Source organism: Mitosporidium daphniae (assembly GCF_000760515.2).
Source record: "Mitosporidium daphniae strain UGP3 chromosome Unknown contig-15, whole genome shotgun sequence".
In the NCBI taxonomy this organism is placed as follows: Eukaryota; Fungi; Microsporidia; genus Mitosporidium; species Mitosporidium daphniae.
This window is the reverse complement of record NW_013546667.1, coordinates 14775-27520: the sequence shown is the minus strand read 5'-3', so window position 1 is coordinate 27520 and position 12746 is coordinate 14775. Positions and strand designations below refer to the sequence as shown.

Genomic DNA, 12746 nt, shown 5'->3' with positions numbered 1-12746 from the left:
CGATGTTGGCGCGCTCAAGCAGGCGCATATTGGTTCGTGTGTTTTTTTTGACAATTTCGCTAGGCGTGGCTTTGTTGGACGGCACTGCAGAAGATTTGGAAAAGATCGCGCAAAATCAACGGAAAATGGCCATTAAGCGTCGTTACGAAGACCTTCGACGAATGGGCATATCGGAGGCACAGATTGCCAAATTACAGGCCAATGACAGAAACTTTGCAAATCTGGTCAATGACGACGAAGAAGAGGTTCCCATGCTTCAGTTTGGCGATGCCTCGGTTGCCGCGCCGTTTACCTCGAAAATCGGGACCCTAGAATCGGTTTGCCATGTCCTCAAACAAGGCCGTGCCACGCTTGCGGCCACCTTTCAAATGTACAAGATTCTTGCTTTGAATTCTCTGATCACAGCATATTCCCTTTCTGTTCTACATAATGCCGGGGTGCGGCTCGGAGATTTCCAATTGACCATCTCTGGCCTACTTTTGTCGTCCTGCTTCTTTTTTTTATCCCGATCAAAGCCTCTGTCTACGTTGAGTAAAGAGAGGCCTGCTTCTACCATTTTTACCGTATACTCGATCACTTCCATTATTGGCCAGTTTGCGGTCCACTGCTTTGCTCTGATCTATTTGGACCAGTGTATCCGCATCTATAGTCCAGAAAAACCGCTGCTCCATTCGGAAGACTATACGTTCACTCCATCTTTGATGAATTCCTCTATTTATCTGTTGAGTTTACTAATGCAAGTGTCAACATTTGCAATCAACTATCAAGGACCGCCCTTTAGAGAATCAATGCTCGATAATGGCGGGCTCAAAAAATCGCTTTTCGCCGTCGGTTCTTTTGTTTTGGTTTCGGCCGCCGAAATCTTTCCCGACATGAACGAAATGATGCAGATCGTCCCATTTCCACCTGGATTTTCGGCCAAATTGTTATTTTTAATGATCTCCGACTTTTTCATTTGTTTTGTTATCGAAGTGACATCGAAAAGACTCTTTTCTAAGGTTGAGCCAAAATGGAAGACGACCTCCAAATAAATTGTGGCATCCCGTTTTTAAATTGTAATTTTTCCCGGAAATTTTATTTCTCAAGCGGGATTCCAAATTGCCGTGGATCCTCGATACGCCGCTACCTATGGATGTGACTCCAATCATGTCGACTCGGTTTCGCCAAACAGCATCTAGGACACTTAATGACACAAAAACACCGCTTATCAGGCAAAAGAAGAATCCCATTCCAAATATTACCCCCAAACCGCCTTTGGAGATTGCTGCAAATACACCGCAGCAGAACCACATCTCCATGCGAGCTGCCTTTTCGGCCGTGGTGACAAGCTTGTTATTCCAGTTTAAGGAGGCATGCGAGGATTCTCTATTGGACGTCCGGATATGCGATTTATTCGATTTGTCTGCAGGCGTATTTTCGGACGATCTCAGGCATATTATTTTGCCATCAATGTTACAGTATGTCGTGCCCACATTAACGCAATAGTAAAAATCTGCTAATGCCATTTGGCAGTTCTGAAGAACCAAAAAGCGACCACCGCCACCAGGAAGTCGCAATGCAAACCCCGCGCAAGGCAGAGGTGTTAAAAACCCCAAACACTAAAATCACAATGTCGGCAACGGCCGGCTGCATCCGATTTGGCATTTCGACCATTGAGGGCAATGTACAGGCAAAACATGGGTTCGATGCCCAGGGGCTAGATACGCCATTGGCAAAAAGAGGGAGGCCAGCTCATACCCAACGCAAGCCAAAGGAATATAGTAGGGAATTTGTGAAAAGTTAATTTTAGCTGTTGAATTGGATGACCAGAAGGAAGATACCGTGCTGTTGTCGACGCTGCTGCAATGCAATAATGGAGACCAGGAAAGGGTCAAGGTTATGTTAATCAATCTACAGGCCAAGATCAATTCAATGGTTTCGTCGCTGTCGACAAATTGAAAATAAACTGTAAAATACGAATCGGGCCACCAGATTATGGGCCATTGTTAGGCAACCGTCCACGGAACCATAGATAGTAGCGAGTCACGCGAGCTTTTAATAATAAAGATTTGCACCCCAAATTTATTTTTCATAATTGATTATGGACCATCTTAGCAAATTAACCGAATCCACGCTGAATATTTCCATCAATCCATGCGAGTTGAGTCCGGAGCAGAAAATCGAGCTGTGCAAGTCATTTGCAGAGGAGATCATCCAGGAAGATGAGCTTTTGAAGCTTTTTAGCTCCTCTAAAGGCCCGCTCACCGCATATGACGGTTTCGAACCGTCCGGGCGAATGCACATTGCTCAAGTAGAAAATTGGCTATGCTAACATTAGGGGCTGTTAAAAACAATCATCGTCAATAAATTGGCAAAATGCGGCGTCAATTTCGTCTTTTGGGTTGCGGACTGGTTTGCTCTGCTCAACAATAAACTTGACGGGGATCTCGGCAAAATCCAGGATGTCGGCCGCTACATGATCGAGGTTTGGAAGGCCGCTGGAATGTGCATGGATTCTGTAAAGTTTCTCTGGTCTTCTGAAGAAATTTTGAAGCGCCCAGATGAATATTGGTCTTTGGTCTTTGACATTGGAAGGAAAAATTCTCTAAAAAGGGTGATGAGGTGCACCCAGATCATGGGTCGCTCAGAATCAGATGACCTGTGTGCCTCCCAAATCTTTTACCCCGTTATGCAGTGTGCAGACATTTTCTTCTTGAAGGCCGATATTTGCCAGCTCGGTATGGATCAACGAAAAGTAAATATGCTTGCAAGGGAATATTGTGATTCCCAGAAGAGCCGTGGTCAGATCAAAAAACCAATTATTCTATCTCATCACATGATGCTGGGGCTCGGCGAAGGCCAGGAAAAAATGTCCAAGTCCGTCCCTGGATCGGCGATCTTTATGGAAGATTCTCCCGAGGATGTTAACTCAAAGATCAAGAAGGCATTTTGCCCATATGGCGTGGTCGAAAAAAACCCCGTTCTTGACTACTACAAAACCATTGTTTTTCCGCTGACCCCAGTAGTTGTTATTAGCGGAAAAGATAAGGAAAACAAGGAATTTTTCAAAGAATATCGCAGCTACGCCGATTTCGAGTCGGACTTTAAGGCAGACATCATTACGCCAAAAGATGTCAAGACATACTTGGCCCTCCGAATCAACGAGCTTCTTAGCCCAATACGAGAACATTTTGAGACCAATGCAGAAGCTAAGGCCTTGCTTGCTCGCATCAAAAAGTTCAATGTCACTCGCTAGTTTTGGTCAAATCGAATTAAACTCGAATTAAAATTAAATTTTTGTACAATTGCCAAAAACAAGCCTAGCAATTTTTTTACACAATCATTAACAGAGCCTTGGCGCTTTTAAGACGAGTTCCCTCCTGCAAATCTACTAATCAGATTGTGTTCATGTCGACCCCAACACCGAATGAAAAAGTTTCTTCCGATTTAAAGCTGCATTTGGACCCCATTACTGGGGAGCAAGTCTCCAAATCCGAGCTCAAGCGACGTCTAAAGCAGCGAGAGGCAGAGGCTGCGTCTCGGCTTACACGTTCCGCAGAAAAGCTTGCAATCACCAACGACGACAAACCAAATCACTTGGACGAAGATGATCTGGATCCCAATCAATATTACGAGAAACGATCTCTCATCATTTCCGAGCTGAAAAAGAGGCCCGAAACATATCCATTCCCACACAAGTTCGAGGTGTCCATTTCAATTCCGGAGTTCATTTCGAAATACGAGCATTTGGAGAATGGCAGCCATCTTTCTGAGGTCTCGCTTTCGGTAAGTGGCCGCATTTACTCCAAACGGACAGCAAGCTCGAAGCTCTTCTTTTATGACCTCTTTGGCGATGGGGCAAAGGTCCAAGTCATGGCTAATTACCAGTATGACATGAGGAATTGAGTTTTAATTTTAGATTCTACGCCGGAGATTCTGATGCCGATTTTCCCGCCATAAATGAGCTCTTACACCGGGGAGATATCATTGGCGTGGTGGGAAGCCCCGGTCGCTCCAAGAAGGGAGAATTGTCGATATTTCCCTCTAAGCTGATTCTTTTGTCCCCATGCCTACGCATGCTTCCAAAGTCCCATTTCGGCCTCAAGGACCAGGAGACCCGCTATCGCCAGAGATACTTGGATCTTATCATGAACAAGCCTGTTTTTGACAGATTCATCTTCAAGTCCCGTCTGATATCGTTTCTAAGATCCTATTTGCACGAGATGAATTTCATTGAGGTTGAAACGCCCATAATGAACATCATCCCCGGTGGCGCATCTGCCAAGCCGTTTATTACTCACCACAATGACTTGGACATGAAGCTGTACATGAGAATTGCTCCCGAGCTGTATTTAAAGATGTTGGTCGTAGGAGGCTATAACCGTGTCTTTGAAATCGGGCGTGTCTTTAGGAATGAGGGCATTGACTTGACACATAACCCTGAATTTACAATGTGCGAGTTTTACATGGCGTATGCCGATGTCAACGACCTTTACGGCATTACTGAGGATCTGCTCCACAAGATGGTTACAAAGTTGAACGGAAGCGCACAGGTTACATTCCATCCGCTTCATTCCAATACCCCGATTGAGATTGACTTTACGCCTCCATACAAAAGACTTCCAATGATCCCCAGCTTGGAGGAGGCTCTGAAAATCACGTTTCCGCCTGCTAGCACCTTCCATACAGACGAGTTCAATGCCTTCCTGAACGATCTCTGCATCAAACACAAAGTTGAATGCTCTGCGCCCCGTACAAGTGCTCGGCTATTGGACAAGTTGGTTGGGGACTTTTTGGAGACTCAGTGTATCAACCCGACATTTATTACGGAACATCCACTGATCATGAGTCCGCTAGCCAAGGATCACAGATCCATTCCCGGGCTAACAGAGCGCTTCGAGCTTTTTGTTGCCGGAAAGGAGCTTTGCAATGCATACACAGAGCTCAATGATCCAATAGAGCAGCGCATTCGATTCCAGCAACAAAGCTGTGACAAGGAAAAGGGCGATGATGAGGCGCAGCCTATTGACGAGGGCTTTATCACTGCACTTGAGCATGGCCTTCCACCGACCGCTGGATGGGGCTTGGGCATCGATCGTCTCACCATGTTCCTGACCGATTCCTACAATATCAAAGAGGTGCTCCTTTTCCCTGCAATGAAGCCCGAAGCCAATTGAGCTTTTCTTATTTTTTATCATTAAAACTTTTGTCTCAAGTTAGCCGACCCCGATCCTTGGGTTAGAATTGCATTAAAAGCAAATAACGTTGGCATCAAGCTATCTGGGGTTTACATGCAGAATTGCACCACAGCTATTCCGATGACCATCGATGGAGTGACTGCAAGGTTTCGTTGGATAACTTTCGCAATCGATGAAAGTTTTCAAGCTCATCTGACGAGAGTATCGATATAACGTCCTGCGGCTTTTGCGGTGAAATCGATGAATATCTTCCTACCCTTCCGGCCATATGGATGTAACTAGCGACGGAATCAATTGGCCCAACAATGATGACTGCACTGAGGTCTCCAAAATGCATACCCCGGCAATCCTCGCTTGATCCAATCAGTACCGTTGTTTTGGAGGAGTCAATTGGTTTTTGTTCAGTAAAATACGAAATTTGCATCTGTGGAAGAGAGGGATTCATCAAGGATGCTTCGGCATATTCCTTCAAAACGCTTTCAACAAACTCTGATTTTGAAACCGTCTTGGGAACAAACACATGAAGAAGAGATTTCTGATACCGGGTTTCCATAGATAAAGAGGCAACAACAGTTGCTTTTGATTGGAGCGTCATGATGGTCGCTTTTTTTTCCATCTCGGATCGCACAGACCCTTCTTCTTCATAGTCTGTCAAGTAAACAAGATGTCGGACGTTGGATTTACACTGTGAAATCGGAAGAAGGGCATCTTTATCAAATGCCTTCATATCTGCGTTGGGAAGGCCAACAATGCCGTTTGAAGGGCCATTGTCAAGTTGAACGATCGAGTCTTTTGTGCCCCTTTTTAAGTAGCCGATTGCAAACAAATGATTTCGAATCAAGCAGTTAAGGGTTGCTGAAGCAACAATCAGTCGAGGAAGTCCTGGAGAGCCGATTCTCGAGTCTGTATTCAAGTCAACTATAGCGGAAAGCAGACAAGTACCAGGTGATGGCTTTTGGCCATGTTTTTTTGGCGAGTATCGGGAAGGTGGCTGAAGGATCGAATCCGCCTCATCAATCAATATTCCTTCGAGGTATTTGGATGTCCATTTTTCTTCAATCAAATCCAAAAGGAGAGATTTTGGCGTACCGATAAGGCACCAGGTCTTGAATGTGTGCATGTGTTTTGCAGGAATTATTAGCTCGGACCATGCAGTAAATTGGTTTACAAGTTGAAGGGTCGGGAGAACGATAAGCCAGCTTGGTTTTAAATATTTTTGTGCCGTACATACAGCAGATAGCGATCGATGGTTGTCTATGAATCTCGTGACAATATAAACAAGCGAAATGAGGGACTTTCCGGTACCGGTTGCCGATTTTATAAAGATATTTTCGGCGCCAGCACATTGTAAAGCCGAAAATATCTTTTCTTGAAATCCCGTAAAACTGGAAATACAAAACGGAGGCCTCAACATGGCCGAAACAAGACTCGGAGACTTGATGCATTCGGAAATTGGAATGCAGAAATCAACGCTTCTGAAGCGCACAGGATCTGTGCTCACGCTGGTATGTGGTTCGGACGATGCAAAAGTAGCTCTGCTGGCTTTGCTGATGGCTTTTTTAAAGAAATGCTCCGGAGACAGATTGATAGCATGTCCCCGACATAGATAAACTCTGGAGAAATTCATGAAATTTTTAAAAATGGTTTTTTTGCACGAATTCAAAAGCTCCCCTCAATCCCCATCGACCCTTCGAATTCTTGTTGGTTCGCAGACGGGAAATGGAGAACTTTTGGCCTCAATACTATCCAAAGAGCTATATAGAAGATCGGTAATTTCTACTATTTCCCTGTTGTCCGAGTACAACATAAGTGAGCTCGTGGAGGAAAAGTTGGTCGTATTTATTGTTTCCACATTTGGTCAAGGAGAACCGCCACTCATGATGAAGGTGCGGTGTTTTTCTTAACTTTAGAAATTATGGAGCGTTTTAATGAGGAAGGATATATCTTCGTCTTCTCTCTCTGGAGTATCATATTCTGTTTTTGGATTGGGCGATTCTTCCTATCAAAAGTAACGCATATGATGCCTGTCTTTTAGATTCAATTATGTTTCCAAAATTCTAGACCATCGCCTTGAATGTCTGGGGGCGATAAGAATACTGCCCAGAGGCGAGGGGGATGAACAAGACCCGGTGTCTGGGATCAGAAAGGGCTTTTCGATTTGGATGAAGAGCCTTTTTTCTTTTTTGAATGTTTCTCACGCAGAGCCGATGAGCCAGCTTACATCAAAATTTCACACCATTATCGTTGACGGTCGGAGTCGGTGTAAAATAAATGCTCCGCACGAAAATTTGCTTCAATTGACCCGAGTTTCTCGATTAACCCCCGTCTCTCACTTTCAAAATGTCTCTACCTTTACTTTTTCAAGTAAATCTCGTCTAAGCTATCGGCCMGGCGATATCCTCAAAATATATCCTAAAAACAGCGACGAAGATGTTCAGTATGTCCTTTCTTTTTTTGGAATTGATAATTTGAGGGACGAGCTAATATCGGAAATCACTTCCCTGAGACCCGATGCTACCATTCCGACGCATGTCAACAGACTTTTAAAGACCAGGGAGACCCTCTCTGTGGAGGACTTTCTAAAATCCATTGTGCACATCTCAAATTGTAGCCCGGACCAGGTATTTTTCGAAAATCTCTACATGCTCCTAAAGCCACTTTTGGGACGAGTTCCTACGGTCGATTTGTGGATAGAAAAGTTCAGGGAATTGTCAGAAGATTACGAGGAATACCTGTATTATTGCTATAGACCAAAAAGGCGAATCATAGACATCCTTCACGAATTTTCCGTTTCTTCCGAGTTTTCACCAAACATGCTTGGTGATGGGTTGTCTGTCGATTGCCTCTTTGAAATATTTCCTTGGATTGTGCCCCGCCAATTTTCCATTTCCTCTGCAATGGAGAAAAACCCACATGATGTATCGATTACAGCAGCCATTGTGGAGTATCCTATTGGCCGGTCTGTTAAAAGGGGATATTGTTCCGCCTTTTTGGAGTCTTTGAACGTAGGCTCCCATATTGTGGGGCATCTGGAAGCCAATGTTTCTGCCCTTACATTCCCCGGTTTTACGTTGGGGGAAATCGTATCCCCAATCATCCTTCTATGCTCCGGCACCGGAATAGCCCCGATGAGAGCATTTCTTGAGCTTTGCTATGTCAAAATGCTGGAAAATTCACTCCCGCCAATCAAAATATACCTGGCGTTTGGTTGCAGATACCGACAAAAAGATGCGCTGTATTTGGACAGTGAAGAGTTTTTATCGCTCATTAGACACGGAATTCTTACGCTCTTTTGTAAGGGCTCCAGAGACGGGCCCCAACATTTGCCAAAGATATATCTTCAGAACATAATAACCGAGAATGGGGAATTATTTAAAGACCTCATTATACATCACAGTGCACGTGTGTATCTATGTGGGAATACAAAGCTGCCAAAAGCCGTCAGGGAATCGATTTCGAATCTTATAGGAATCGATCACATGAAAAGGCTCGAAAGCGAGGGACGATTCCAAATTGAGTGTTGGTGATTGAGGAGGAAGAGGAGGAGCATTAAAGCAACATTTTATTTGTAATTTTTAATGGAAGAAAAGATAATTACGGAGCGCACTTTGGCGACTTGGCCAACATCAACCATTTGGGTCCTTCTAATAAGCTTCGTAGTATTATTGTGTATGGATGTACCGGATGTTTTATTTAGGGTGCTTATTTCGGCAAAAAAAGCTGCTTGGATTCCTTTCAAGCAGGAAGCAGTATGTCCTCATCGTTGGCCCGATGGAATCTGGAAAGACGCGCCTCTTTTTGGAGATCCAAGATCACATTTTCAATATGAAAAGCCCAAAACTGCAAACCGTATGTTCGATGGCGGAAAATACGATTGACTCGCATGTTTCAATTGTTGATGTACCGGGACATTCGAAATTGTGCCCAAACATCATCCGAAAATATTCAAATGCCGCATGCTCACTGTCCCTTGTTGTGTGCATTGATATTTCCTCGCTTGCAACGGGACTAAAAAGCAGCTCAAGGTAATATTTGTGCGTTTCCAAACCTGTTAGGTTCCTTCTGCAAACCCTTTTGCAGGTGGCAGAGACGGAACTATATCCAAGGGCTAGTATTCCCATGCGGGTGTATCTTAATTTTAATTGCTTCTCGAAGGAGAACATGCTTTCCCCCAAGTTGGTATCAAGCCTTTTGGGTGCCGAAATGTAAGATCAATATTGGACCGATCTATCAATAGAACAAGACAGGCCAAGTTTCAGTTGGCATCCACAGAACTGTCCAGCTCTACAATTTCTGCAGACCACGGTAGCGTGGATGAATCGTTCTTCTTATATAGTCGATATCCTCCAAGCAAGCGGTCTATTGACGAAATACGAGCGTGTTTCGAAAGAGTCACTGAAATGATTTTACAAGATGTTCTGACGCCAGAAGGCTCCATACCGGCGATAACTTTCGGCCAAATCACTAACGAGGACAAAGATACGCTGTCTCACAAGCATCTGTTCGCCTGGATTTGGAAGAAATAGTTGATGTTATAAATTTTTCAATCGCCATTTTTTGTAATTTTTATTTTATGAATTCCGGAGACTCCGGTAAGCGGCCCCCAGCCGCTAGAAGGCCTCCTTCTATGGAGGAGCTTAGGGCTCGTTCTCGAGAATATTACCTGGAAAAAAGAGAATCTCAGAAGCTTCAGCTCTTGCAGGCATCAATAGCCGATGAGGAGGCTCTATTCGATATCGATCAACTTACCGACGAAGAAAAGGCGCAGTTTTTGTTGAAAAAGAAAGTAGCAACATTGGCTTCCGAGAAAATCATTCTAGAAGAAAAAGAGAGAGTTCACCAATATTCCATGCCCGAAAGTAAGCTTGCAGATTTGCTTATTTTAGACTATGTTGACGAAAAGGCTAGGAAGGAAAGGGAGCGAGCAGAAAAGGAGGCCTTTTCCAGATATGAAGATCGAGAATCTAAAAGGAAAAAAGTCGAGCTTCCTTCAAAGGTTGAAAACGAGGAGCAAAAGTGGGAGGCCCATCAGAGCGCCAAAGCTGGCGCCGTTGCCCAAGAAGAGCTTACCGAATTTGAGTATCTTTTTGATGCTGAGGAGCATATCAAGTTCATATTGAAATCGGTTTCTTCTCTAAAGCAAGACGAAAGCTACGATGGCGCGCATCGGAAGGTTGAGCACAAAGAGCCGAGCGAAAGTCAAAATGGAAATGTGCTTCCAATTGAAGTCTACAAAGACGAATTTATTGATGCCATGAAAAATCACCAAATCCTAATCGTGGTGGGAGAAACGGGTTCCGGAAAAACAACACAAATTCCGCAATATATTTTGAAAGCCGGAAGTGCACTATTTGGTCTAGAAGGGCAAGATGGCCAAAAAGCCTTCCGAATTGGGATTACACAGCCTCGTCGTGTTGCCGCCATGTCTGTTGCAGCGCGAGTAGCCTTTGAAATGGGTGTGAAGCTGGGGAGGGAAGTGGGATATTCCATTCGGTTTGAAGATTGCACTTCTGAGCGCACAATTGTCAAGTACATGACTGACGGCATGCTGTTGAGAGAGTTTCTGATGGAGCCCGATCTTGCTTCCTATGCAGTAATCATGATCGATGAGGCCCATGAACGTAGTCTACACACGGATGTGCTATTTGGACTGATCAAGGTATGTTCACCACATCGCGGCATAGTTGTTATCCTGTGGCATGTGCATTGTATTTTGGCGTGCTCTGCACTTGCATCGGACATGCACTCCATTTTGGGCCTTTCATTTCACACCTCCACACACGTATATTTATTTGATTAGGATGTGGCGCGGTTCAGACCCGACCTAAAGGTACTGATCTCCTCTGCAACATTGGACGCGGAAAAATTTTCGCGCTTCTTTGACGATGCGCCTATATTCAACATTCCTGGGCGAAGATACCCGGTTGAGATTTTCTACTGTCAATCTCCAGAGGCTGATTATCTTTCTGCATCTATCACGACCATCATGCAGCTACACATTTCCCAGCCACTTGGGGGCGATATTTTGGCCTTTTTCACGGGTCAAGAGGAAATTGAAATTGTGATGGAGTCCCTGCAGCACATTATCAAGAGCCTTGGAAAGCGGATTCCCGAATTGATTGTCGCCCCAATTTATGCGGCTTTACCCTCAGAGATGCAGGCAAACATATTTTTAAAGACGCCCCCAGGCGCCCGCAAGGTTTGATCCCTTTCCCCCAGGCCCATACGCCATTTAAACTCCATTTTCCTTTTCTTCTTTGTGGCATATTTTTGCCTTACCATAGGTCGTGCTGGCCACCAATATCGCGGAAACATCGATCACCATTGACGGGATTGTATATGTCATTGATCCAGGTCTTGTCAAGCAAAAAGAGTTCAATCCGCGCACTGGAATCGAGTCTTTGTTGGCTGTTCCTTGTTCCAAGGCCTCGGTTAACCAACGCGCTGGAAGAGCTGGGCGGGTTGGTCCGGGAAAGTGCTTTCGTTTATACACCCATTGGACATACGAGAATGAGCTGGAAGAGACCACGACTCCAGAAATTCAAAGAGAAAACCTTGCAAGCACAGTGCTAATGCTCAAGGTAACAAATTGCGGTTCCCGACACGCTAACTTTCAGAGCTTGGGCATTGATGACCTGATTAATTTTGACTTTCTTGATCCACCGCCTCCAGAATCGCTTTTGCGAGCCTTGGAAATGCTGTATGCTCTCGGGGCACTTTCAAAAGAAGGTACCTTAACTCGCCTTGGACGCCAAATGGCGGAGTTTCCGCTTGATCCCATGCTTTCGCGTACTCTGATTGCAGGAAATGAGCTTGGCGTTGGCGAAGAGGTTCTGTCAATCGTGGCCATGCTCTCAGTTCAAGCGGGGCTCTTTTATAAGCCTTCTCGTGAGCGGCGATCGATGGCCGATGAAGCGAGAAAAGCTTTTATTCGTACCGGGGGTGACCATCTCTCGTTACTTGCGGTGTGGGAGGGCTGGATGGAGGCCGGGTTTTCCACAGCCTGGTGTTATGATAATTTCATCCAATCGAAATCGATGAGAAGGGCCAGAGATATCCGTGACCAACTTGTAGCATTGATGGAGAGAGTTAATTTGGGAGGTGATCTAGAATCGAACCCCAACGACACGGTTTCCATTCGCAAGGTACGATGGCTTTATCATAACTGCCTGTAGGCATTCGTTGCCGGATATTTTTACCATGCCGCCAGGATCAATCGAAACGAGGATGGATACAAGGCCATTAAGTCAAATCAAAGCATCTTTATTCATCCTTCCAGCAGCCTTTTTCCAAAGCGGGAAACAAAGAAAAAAGAATCAAGGGAAGACCAATTTCGTGGCGGTAATGGCCCTTCCCCGCCTCCAAAGTGGGTTTTATATCACGAGCTGACTCTGACTTCCAAGGAATACATGCGACAAATCATCGAAATACAGCCAACATGGCTGTGCGAGGCTGCACCCCATTTTTATACAGAAAAGGAATTGGAAATTGACAAAAGTCGACCTCAACGCTCGCGGGGTCATTAAATCTTGGCAATCAAGGTCGTGTCGTCTTTCTGAGCCTTGAAGC

The 12746-nt window shown here is 44.9% G+C and overlaps 7 protein-coding genes across 7 annotated transcripts; 6 read left to right on the top strand and 1 right to left on the bottom strand.

The window, feature by feature from the left end:
- Positions 1-2: 2 nt before the first annotated feature.
- Positions 3-1031, top strand: DI09_15p170 (ATPase; the record flags this gene model as incomplete). Its single annotated transcript, XM_013383523.1, has 1 exon — positions 3-1031. The coding sequence occupies one exon, from the start codon at positions 3-5 to the stop codon at positions 1029-1031; it is 1029 nt and encodes a 342-aa protein (XP_013238977.1).
- Positions 1032-2080: 1049 nt separating this feature from the next.
- DI09_15p160 (uncharacterized protein) lies at positions 2081-3235 on the top strand (the record flags this gene model as incomplete). Its single annotated transcript, XM_013383522.1, has 2 exons — positions 2081-2290; positions 2318-3235. The coding sequence occupies 2 exons, from the start codon at positions 2081-2083 to the stop codon at positions 3233-3235; spliced, it is 1128 nt and encodes a 375-aa protein (XP_013238976.1).
- Positions 3236-3387: 152 nt separating this feature from the next.
- On the top strand, positions 3388-5156 carry DI09_15p150 (lysine-tRNA ligase; the record flags this gene model as incomplete). The annotated part of the gene is made up of 2 exons (XM_013383521.1): positions 3388-3866; positions 3899-5156. 2 exons carry the CDS (start codon positions 3388-3390, stop codon positions 5154-5156), a joined length of 1737 nt encoding a protein of 578 aa, XP_013238975.1.
- Positions 5157-5289: 133 nt separating this feature from the next.
- Positions 5290-6804, bottom strand: DI09_15p140 (uncharacterized protein; the record flags this gene model as incomplete). Its single annotated transcript, XM_013383520.1, has 1 exon — positions 5290-6804. The coding sequence occupies one exon, from the start codon at positions 6802-6804 to the stop codon at positions 5290-5292; it is 1515 nt and encodes a 504-aa protein (XP_013238974.1).
- A 580-nt stretch (positions 6805-7384) lies between these two features.
- DI09_15p130 (NADPH-dependent diflavin oxidoreductase 1) lies at positions 7385-8704 on the top strand (the record flags this gene model as incomplete). Its single annotated transcript, XM_013383519.1, has 1 exon — positions 7385-8704. One exon carries the CDS (start codon positions 7385-7387, stop codon positions 8702-8704), a length of 1320 nt encoding a protein of 439 aa, XP_013238973.1.
- A 144-nt stretch (positions 8705-8848) lies between these two features.
- DI09_15p120 (uncharacterized protein) lies at positions 8849-9703 on the top strand (the record flags this gene model as incomplete). Its single annotated transcript, XM_013383518.1, has 2 exons — positions 8849-9026; positions 9333-9703. The coding sequence occupies 2 exons, from the start codon at positions 8849-8851 to the stop codon at positions 9701-9703; spliced, it is 549 nt and encodes a 182-aa protein (XP_013238972.1).
- Positions 9704-9750: 47 nt separating this feature from the next.
- On the top strand, positions 9751-12703 carry DI09_15p110 (uncharacterized protein; the record flags this gene model as incomplete). The annotated part of the gene is made up of 4 exons (XM_013383517.1): positions 9751-10836; positions 10978-11376; positions 11462-12322; positions 12353-12703. The coding sequence occupies 4 exons, from the start codon at positions 9751-9753 to the stop codon at positions 12701-12703; spliced, it is 2697 nt and encodes an 898-aa protein (XP_013238971.1).
- Between the last annotated feature and the right edge of the window lie 43 nt (positions 12704-12746).